The 10,892-nt window shown below is 35.4% G+C and overlaps 1 protein-coding gene across 1 annotated transcript; it reads right to left on the bottom strand.

The window, feature by feature from the left end:
• Positions 1 to 1,720: 1,720 nt before the first annotated feature.
• On the bottom strand, positions 1,721 to 10,669 carry LOC144970920 (uncharacterized; the record flags this gene model as incomplete). Its single annotated transcript, XM_078911101.1, is given in 2 exon segments — positions 1,721 to 6,679; positions 10,182 to 10,669. Coding segments are annotated over 2 exon segments (1,539 nt in total). The 3' UTR covers positions 1,721 to 5,379.
• Between the last annotated feature and the right edge of the window lie 223 nt (positions 10,670 to 10,892).

The following is a 10,892-nucleotide window of genomic DNA, read 5'->3' as shown; positions in this document are numbered from 1 at the left end:
CCCTACTCGGCGAGGGTTGTAACCGTAGTTTTGAAAGGTCGAATATTTGAAAGCATTTACAAACAAGTAATCATACAATTTAATCATGGGACAGCGTGGCTCAGCGGTATGGTCTTTGCTTCGTACCCTAGAGGGGCCGAGTTCGACTACCCGCTGCTTTGTGTGGCCTTTAGCAAATCACCTAGTATTAGCTCACTTTGCGGGGCTACACTGCGGCTGACGCCTGGGTTATTTCAGTCTTACCTTGGAATAGATCCTAAAAAAGTTCCCCTTAGGGATGAATACAGGGGGTTTATCATCATTTATTTTCTTTATTATTATTATTTATAATAATGTGAAACAAGATATGAATAAAATAATGTTTTTCAACGATAATCTAAATATATTTTTATTGTTTACAAATGTTATGAATATCATATCAACACGAGGAAGTGAAAAATATTGTAAGCATTATTAAATAGCATTGAACCAGGATATTATTCATAAGAGAATTTGATAGTAGACGAATGCTGGAACATCATTGTATAAAAGACTACATGTGATAAGAAATGGTTGTGACAATTATTTTGACGTTAACTTTAACCATTTAACTGCCGCTTTCTGAAAAAAAAAAAATACGTATTTAAAACTTGGCCAGAAAACTCGTCCTTCAAATATCTACCGATTTAAATGACAAAAAAAAAAAAAAACTTGGACTCCGCCAATGTCCCAAGTTTAAGAATTCTTGCCAAGATGAGGGTCAATTAAATCCATAGATATTTGAAGGAAGAATTTTCTGGCCAAAAACGTATTTTCCAGTATATCGTAATTAACTGGTTAAGGCCAAGAAGCGTTAAGAAGAAAGGAAACGATAGAACAGGGTTTTTTTCTTTAATCCATTTATCTCAACTAGCGAACAGGGTTTTTTCCCTTAATCCATTTATCTCAACTAGAGAACTCGCTTTTGGCCATAGTCTTTTTCCCCATTTCCCAGATTTGAGATAACACCCGAATTTTGACAAATAACAGGAATTATAATTGACCCAGGAACCACAAGACCGTGTCTACAAGGGGTTTCCCGGGGTCAATACGTTACAGAATTCGATTAAAATTCGTGTTATAACACCTTGTTCAAAAAAATTATAAGAATACGAAATGGTAAAATGGAATGGAAAATAACACCATAAATTATTTTTGCGAGATTTCACCATTCGGTCAAATTTCTCCGGTTTTTTTTATTAGTAACAAAGAAGGAAGGGGGTGTTTATAATAATAAACAAACTATCTAAAACTCTCGGTTTTGCCAATTTAAACCAGACCAAAAAAAAAATGAATATCACTACAGGGGTCAAACTTAATTTTGCCCAGATGCTCGACAACCATCATTTCAATGTACTTTGTAGTGCATTCCATTGATGAATTCTCTGATAATAATTATTGTTTTCAGCACTTTTACAATGAAAGAATCATCTTTTAGCATAATGTCTGACTTCGGACAACAAAGTAACCCATTTACTCTATAAATAGTAATCAAACATAGACATGTTTTCCTTTATTTGACCATGAATAGGTTGAGGGGGGGGGGGGGGGGGTTTATTCTCATTTGATTTTGATTTATTTTAACACAGATGTGGAGCGCTCTAACGTTTGATGATTACAGGATGATATCCTTTTCTCTCATGGTCGTCAAAATCTCAATACAATTATAAGTATTTCCATCTCTATCGTGAATATGCTGTCGTTTTGTCTTTATACAGTCAACATTCTCTCTCTCTCTCTCTCTCTCTCTCTCTCTCTCTCTCTCTCTCTCTCTCTCTCTCTCTCTCTCTCTCTCTCTCTCTTTTATTTTTATTTTCTTTCTTTCTCTCAACCTCTGACTCCCTCGTACATAATGTAAGCACACACACACACACACACACACACACACACACACACACACACACATAATGTTCACAAACATCATACAACATAGGTCTTCTCAATACATAGAAAATCGTTGTTCAATAGCTAAGAAGACTTAAACATTAAATTATATTATTGTATATAAAGTTGTCACGATTTCAATTATCTTATCATCACATACGTTGCATGATATAGTTCGTGTAGATCTACACATTAGCCAGTCTTTGAAAAAAAAACTCATTGCGTAATTATATATATATATATTGAGATCTCATGCGTGACATATGATTCTGTCTTGAATAAGAATGATTTTTTATCCAAGACAGTTTAAACAGAAACTGGTTTTACAACATGTTAAGTTTAGAATTCTATTCAGTATATTATAAACGATATCGTGAACTGCCAGTAAAAGAAAGGGGGGTAAAATGCTTTACATACTCCGAGGCAAAAAAATTATATTATTATAGTTGCTTATTTACGATGGAATTATATCGACACCGACAACCGCAATAGACAATGGTACAATATTAGACTATGACCCAGTAACCAGTCAACTGCCGTACTATGGACAAACACGTATTTAAAAATTAAGCCAGAAAACTCGTCCTTTATCTTTTTTTCTATAGCTTGAAACGCACAATAGCAATAATAATTGCTTGCTTCCCTTCTTCGGAGAAAACGTTAATCTATCGCAAAGTACTTTCCACTAGATGTAACAGAGCCAGCTACCCAAACACTGCTGATGGAGGACAGGTAGCTTAACAGCAACAAAATCTCAACGTCACCAGAAATCGATCTCGGTCACTTTGCGTGTGAAGCGTTAAATTCCATTTCATTTCAACATAAAAGAGAATTAAAGCAATCACACATAGAAATTGTATGGGGCCGCACAACCTACATTACAGTGATTGGGGAATTTGTTTTGTTTGGTCAAGTGGCAAGCAAGGTTTTCCCAAGTATTCGTTGTCCTGTCCAGAGAAAATCAAGCAGTTGACTTTTAATACCCTTTCATCTATTCAATGTTTTGGTAAGCTTTTTGTTCAAAATGCTTTTTTTTTTGTCACCAAAAAAACAAAAAAACAAAAACGAAATAACGTGCAGTTCGAAGTGACCGAAAGACTCGTTGGAATAGATATTTCACTTGTTTACTTTTGAACTTGAGTTTTTATTGCGGTTTTTTAATTTTTTTTTTTTTTTTTTTTTTTTTTTTTTTTTTTTTTTTTTTGCTTGATTTCTTTTTTTTTGGGGGGAAGGGGCGAATATGTTTTTTTAATTTGTTTGTTTTTGTTTGTTTGTTTTTTGTTTGTTTGTTTTTATTTGAACACTGAGTTATGTTATTGTGATTAATATAGAACTCTGAATCACACCGCTGAAATAAAGATAAATGTGGGTGTTATTTTCCATTTCCTGAAATGTAGGGTGTCTATCGATAATCGAATGGTTTTATTGCGGTTGTTCTCAATAAAACTAACACACAGTTGACGGGTGTTATGTCGGAGGTGGTGACGTTAATATAATAATGATGACGATGACGACGATGATGATAATGCTGCTGCTGCTGCTTCTGCTGCTACTGATGATGATGATCATGATGACGATGATGACGACGACGATGATGATGATAATGATGATGATGATGATGATGATGATGATGATGATGATGATGATGATGATGATGATGATGATGATGATGATGATGAAGACGACGATGATAAACAATTTGAATATGATAAAATGTCATAATAATGTATGAATGGCACATATTACATCCAAGTCAAAATCAGTTCACCTTAGTATACCCACAACTTTGCATTGACTCGTTTTGTCCAGTAAACTTTTATTTCATATGTTGGTAGATTCAGATGATCCCACCTTATCAAGAAATCTGAAATGTTCGTCTTTTGGTAAGACGCTCGCCTTAGGACCGAAAGTTCCTGGTTCGAGTCCCGCTCTGAGCGGCGCGTAGTCGAGTCCTTGAAACAAACTCTTTACTCACATTCCCTCAACGTACGCAGGTGTAAATGAGTACCTGGCCGTTAACAGCTTTGTTTCTGTAGGAATAAATTGTAATATCGCCTAACAGGCTTCATGTCTCGTCCTATGTGTAAAGTATCGCTGTTGGCTAGGGATCCCTTGCAAAGCCGTTTGAGCACTTTTCTTGGATATTGCGCTATAGAAAAGCTCCTTTTATTTTGTTTTTGATTTTTTAAACTGAGACTTTATTGTAAGTCTCATTTACAGACATATTTGTATACTTATTTGGTGTCATCTAAATCGTTGAGACTTTTTGACAAGGGGAATGGTCATCTTAAACTATCCGATATGAAGTGGAAGTTTTTTGGTGGTTTTTTTTTTTTTTTTTTTTTGGTCAAAATAAAAGAATCAGGTGTAAAGTCAATGTAGGGAAGTAGTACAAGTGTCATGTGCTTTGATGGGCAACGATTATGAAATTACGATTACAATATATCGATACTCTAATAATGACCGGATTACAGGTAACAATGGATTTTTCGAGCACCTTGTTGTTTTGTTCTGTAATGAATATTACTGTGTGTAATTATCTAGACCAGTCTATGTACATTGAAATTATCATTTAGTCTCATGAATTAGCTTTTTTAATTACGCCCTTTCGCGCGCCACTGTTAGATGTTGTCGCCATGACATTCCATGAAGGGACATATATATAATCCATAAAAGAAACGTCTTATGTCAGCAAGAATCATCATATTGTTAAAGTGAGCAAATAGGGGTTTAATAATCGAGCCCAAGGAAAAACAACGAAAATGTCTGAATCGTTGCTCAGCAAAATTGGACATGGAAAGTAATGATGTAGGTGAGTAATGGATTTAAATCGTTGGCGATGGAGAAATGTAAACGTGACCCGGTATTATGTCTAGGTAAACCAGATGATAAAAAGAGTATGATTCCACCCCTCTCATTGGAGAACCATATCATTTTTAGTAAGTACGAATAATGCTTTGAACGCGTAGAGTATTAATAATTATAATGATTAAAGATGTGTCATTTTACTTTTTCGTTCTATAAGAATTTCTATTCTTTCATAAATAAAACAGAAAAATACGAGCACAAGCCTTACATTTCTGGCTATAAATTTACGTTTTCACAATCTAACCCGGCATAGTACCGTTCACGGTCACAAGAACAAGGCTTCCTTGAGGAGTAATTCACAGGTTGATGTTGTCATTTGGGTTTCAACTATGATGGAAAGTCGAGGTAAAATCTTATCCCGCCTGACAGGAGTTAACTCTCTCCTTACCGATCATTTTCAGTATTTTCGCAAAATGGCAGGCTTACCCAGCAGAAAATATGGATTTTTTAAAACTAAAACAATCTCTCTACAAAACAACATTAAGTTCTTATTTATTAAACAAAGATCATTCTTCAAAGTTTGTGATGTACAACATAAATCTGAATGAGAAAAATGTATATTGTGTCGTAACAAATGTAACGATTTTGCTGTAGGTAGTAAGGAGAGGGTTAAACACCGTGCTGATCATCATCGTGGTCATAAGGAGGTGGAGGGTTTTGAGACATATACACCTGATCGTGAAGACCATTGACGTAATTGTCCACAACGTCCGGTATCCAGTATTCTAAATCCTTGTCCTCGATTGGACCAGCCCGCGCTACTTCATAGTCGTCCCTTCCGTTTTGCTGACTGTAAGAGTTGTAAACCGGGTTATTCCTTCCAGATACCGTGCCCGATACAAAGTCATAGACATGTTCGTCATTGTCTTCATTTTCGACGACGTCTGGTTGGAATGTCGGATTTATCATTTGCTGCGGAGTCAGACTCGGCCTGCTCCTTTGAGACATGTCCTCCTGGTGGTCCAGATGTTTTCGGTGTCTGCGCATTAGAAAATATACAACTTGACTCAAAACGAGAATGATCCCTACGACAGCGAGTACGATCCCAGCGATAGCCCCTGAATGAAGCTTCTCAGAGTCATCTTTGATAATAACCGTGTTAACATTGTCACCGTCATCCTGCAGGTCGTCATTTTCTCCGGCGTTATCTGGTTCCTGTTCTGGAGTTGTTGTGATTGTCGCCTGGGTTGTTGTGGATAATGGCTGGGTCTCTCCCGGGCAGTAGTATTGAGAAGGCAATGAAGCTGAGGATACATCTGGCCCGCATTGGATCCCAACAACGCTGGTGGGATCTGAAGAAGTTGCCGAAATGAGAATTTTACCGTTGTGTTTTGCAAAGATGTGCAGTTTTAATAAAACGGCATTGGTGGTACTGTTTATCATTATTTCGTTGCTCATAGCACGATTATTGTCATGGTCGTGGCAAGTGTATTCTCTCTTGATCGATGGCTCCTTTAAATCCTGTAATGATATTTCTTCAACGCAGTCTGTTGTGTTAATCATTCGTAATTGTACAAAGATTGCTTCGAGGGTAAGCGTAGCGCCACATCTAGTGTACAGAACACAGCTACAGTCTTCGTCATCATCAAGATGTTCATTGTTATGCTCATGGTTGCTGTCCAGATAGAGAGTTAAAGCTTCCGTATACGTTTCTTCCTTTGGACAGATATTGATGAAATTGTCTTTATCAAGACATGTGTATTCGATAAATGAGAACGACGTTATGGATGGAAATAAAGTTCGATTGCAGGATCCTCTGATGGAATTTACGCTTTGTCCATAGAAAAGACAGCTCGGTTTCCCAAAACACTTTACGACGATGTTATCTAGTTTGAAATCACTATCAAACACGCAGTTCTCAGGACCTTGCAAACAGCAGTTGTCATAGTCCGCAGTTCTGTTACAATTGCTGGGGATTGGATAAAAAGAAATGAGAAACATGAAATGACAAATAATATGAATAAGATATCGTTAAAATTACAATTTAGAATATGTAAATGGTGCATTTGTTAGAGATTTCCCTGTTTTTGAAAATCGTTTAGTTTTCCACCGAACCGTTTGCGTTATACAGGTACGAAATTAAAAACCAAATCTGACATATATAATATCTTAGATATCCCGATTTCTCATTTGAAAGAGCAGTCGCACCACACGCAATTTGACCAGCTTAAAAAAATGAGGCATCTTGTTCTCTCGAGCAGTGACTTAGATGATGGGTCTGTTATGTCTGGGGGAAAATACTTTGCTACAGACTTGGGTCCTTTCCAGCGTGAATTATTAGGCAATTGCTCTTGTGCGTTAAACGCTATTTATAGAGACTGGGGAAAATTCCATATTCGCAGGTTTCATGGCTCAACCAGAACGGATAGTTATCACGACTTCAACAATATATTACAATAAAATACAATGTAACTAGCTATTTTTTTAAAAATATACCCTGCTTAGGCAATCGTCCGTGGCAAAACCTGCCGCTTATTTTGCGTCAGTTATTTTGTTCTCGGTTTGATACCGTTCAGCAACAAACCAACTTATGCGAAACGCTTGAAACATAAAACCAAAAAAATCACTTGATTTACGATCCACAGAAAAATGCAGAACATATTTTCTAATAATTCATAATATCAGATAAAGTTAATTTTTTTTTCATATATTTTTGACCAAATTTGTCTTATGACACCAACCGAGGTAACTTGATTTGAAATGCATTATAATAATATCATTATGATTTCTAACAGGCACTGTGGTAAGACAAAAGACATGAAACATTGTGAAGGATTAATATCGTCGTTTGCGACATTGGGTACATGAGATGACAATCGGGTAAACGCTTTGATACAATACGTGTTTCATACCATATTATGTGTGACAATGGTTTATTTAAAATATATTAGTTTGCTCTTGTTGAACTGTTTTGTTTTTTTTTTTGTTTTTTGTTTTTTTTTTTTTTTTTTGGTTTTTTTTTTGTTGTTTTTTTTTTTTGTTGTTTTTTTTTTTTTAATAGTAGGGTTGGGGTCAACATTGTTCCGTGAAGCAAATGTTAAAGTTTTACCATCGAACACAGAATTACTGGCAAATCTAAAAATTATAAAACGTTTTTTTTTTCATAGATTGATATACGAGTAACTTGCTAACTTTCTTTAAATCAATTTAGAAAACTATTGCCCGTTGTATTTCAGTTCGTAATCATAAGACCAAAATTTGACCTTGGCATTCGGATTTGCCATCATTTTCCGCCCTTCCGCCGGACAGATCAAAGCTGATGGTTCAAAAAAGTCGTCTCGATCAACGTTTACATAATATATGCAAATAAGTGCACGTCCGTCTCAATCTATATTAATTTTCACAATACAGTTGTATAATAATTAAAATAGAGGAGTGCCTGCTCGTAACAGCCACTATCCATCCGAAAATACTTCGATTTCTTCATTTATATAGCTACATCTGGTCGCCAATGCTCGAAACGTTTAAAGAGTTCCGGCCTCCCTTAATTGCTATTCAAAAATTATAAATATATATAGGGCGGGTTTTCCACGAATATATTATAATTTTATATATATATATATATATATATATATATATATATATATATATATATATATATATATAGATAGATAGATAGATAGATAGATAGATAGATAGATAGATAGATAGATAGATAGATAGAATGCGCTTGGCCAAGGAGTTCACAACATTGCCATCCGGAAGTATAACGGACCAACACACAAACTCTGTGTAACCATGAACTTTTATAGTCTGGTTAATACAGTTTAGTGAGAACAACTCACAAACGCGGATGGCAAAAACAATAACAAAGGCCTGAGTGACGTCATCTGCATACTATATATATATATATATATATATATATATATATATATATATATATATATATATATAATAATAATAATAATAATAATAATAATGGTATAGATTTATAGTGCGCCAAACATCCCTTCATCAGGAGGGCTCTGGGCGCATAACATAGATTAACTTAATCATGAAGCCCTAACACAGTACACGAACAACGCTAATTATACACATAATCAGAAGAAATCCTGTCGGAATAAGAATGTCTTCAATCGACGCTTGAATTCCTCTAGTGAAGACGAAGAACGTATCTCTAGTGGTAGTAAATTCCACAACCTTGGACCAGAATGATGAAAGGCGCGTTCACCAGCCTTCACTCGACAGCGGGGTGTTTTCAGTTTGAGGTCATTCGTTGATCGAAGCGATCGCTGTGGGTTATACCGTTCAACGAGGTTTGAGAGATATGCTGGTGACGAGCCCTCCAGGCATTTGAAAACGATAGTTGAAGATTTATATTTAATCCGCTGGTCCACTGGCAGCCAATGCAGCTGCTGTAGTAATTCGGGAGCTGCAGTTTTTCTGTCTTTCTGTAGTACAACGCGGGCTGCCATGTTCTGTATTTTCTGGAGTTTGTTTATTTTGTCCTTTGTGAGACCAACAAACAGTGCATTGCAGTAGTCCATTTTCGGGAATATCAAAGATGTTACCAATTTGTTGCAAGTTTCCTTATTAATAAATGGTCTGATTGTTCTGATATTTCTTAGAATGCAGATAGCACTTGTTCTCACATTGTTAATATGTTTGTTCATAGACAGATCACTCTCTAAGGTGATGCCGAGATTTTTTGCTGATGTTGTGAGTTGTATTTTGTCATTATCGTTGATTGTCAGTGCCAGTGTAAATGGATCTGTCTTATTATTTGAACTAGCAATGAATAAGGCTTCAGTCTTGTCGCCATTTAATTTTAATCTATTTGCAGACATCCATCTCATCACATGGTTGATGCATTGTTCGTAAACAGTTATCTTTGAAACTATATCGGATTGCAAACACATGCTATATATCTGGGTATCGTCGGCGTACATATGGTAAGCGAGAGAATGTTGCTCTAAGATTCTCACAACAGGGGAAGTGTAAAGTACAAAAAGGACTGGACCTAAAACGGATCCTTGAGGTACACCAAAATGAAGGCCACGCTCTGACGAAGTTACTTCCCCAATTAAAACTGATTGAGTTCTTTGAGTAAGATATGATATATATATATATATATATATATATATATATATATATATATATATATATATATATATATATATATATTGGAAAACCCGCAATATTTGGGGAGAAATAAAGGCTATCACTAATTATACGACTGTATTGTGAAAATTATTGAGACGAATTTTTTGAGCCATCAATAATGATGATGATGATGACAATAATAATAATAATAATGATAATAATAATAATAATAATAATAATAATAATAATAATAATAATAATAATAATAATAATAATAATAATAATAATAATAATAATAATAATAATAATACCAGATTGACGTGTTGGGGTTAATAAATTACAATATCCAATGTTTAAAATATTGTTACCTTTCAGTGGGGGTGGCTCCGTAGAACAATCTCCTGATTGCCAGCATTCCCACCGTTCCGTTTTCACCGTAACAGCTGAGCCTGTGGGCTGTCAAGTCTTTCCCATTGGTGCACGCCACAGATGAGTTCCGCAACGCAGATCCACCAAAGGCATCCGACGTTTCGATGCCGAAATTCGAGACGAGCAAAATGCCCCAAAGTATAACAGAAAATACGTTGTTGCGATTCATTATATCCATTTCGACATGTCCAGCCTAATATGACACTCTTATAAGCTCACTTTGTTGTTGATTGTATGTCTGTAAGTCACTTTAATTATAACACTGGGGATTTCCATATAAATGTTACCTTGTCATATGTATGTCACTTTAATTAAAACACAGCGGTTCCAATATTATTTTATTTTCTTGTCATATGTATGTTGTTTCAAATATCCGTTTTATCATATTCTTCTCGGATTGGCTTGGGATTCATATAGTGAAATGTCCCTTTTCAAAAGCAGAGACAGACTTTATTAATTACCTTACTACAATATAATAAGATAGATGACATAACAAGAGTGTGGTTTATGATGTATTATTAAAATTGTGTATTGGGACACACTGATCGGTGAAGACTGAAAGAAGTAAGGACAATTCAAGGTTTTAAAACAGATATAAACATATCAAACAGACAGCTGAGTCCTTTTAAAAACAATTAATTTGGTGAGAT

The sequence above is a fragment of the Berghia stephanieae genome, chromosome 4, assembly GCF_034508935.2.
Source record: "Berghia stephanieae isolate SIO BIC M18660-M18661 chromosome 4, UCSD_Bste_1.3, whole genome shotgun sequence".
Lineage (NCBI taxonomy): Eukaryota > Metazoa > Mollusca > Gastropoda > Nudibranchia > Aeolidiidae > Berghia > Berghia stephanieae.
Note: the sequence above shows the minus strand (reverse complement) of the source record. Positions and strands in the feature narration are given on the sequence as shown.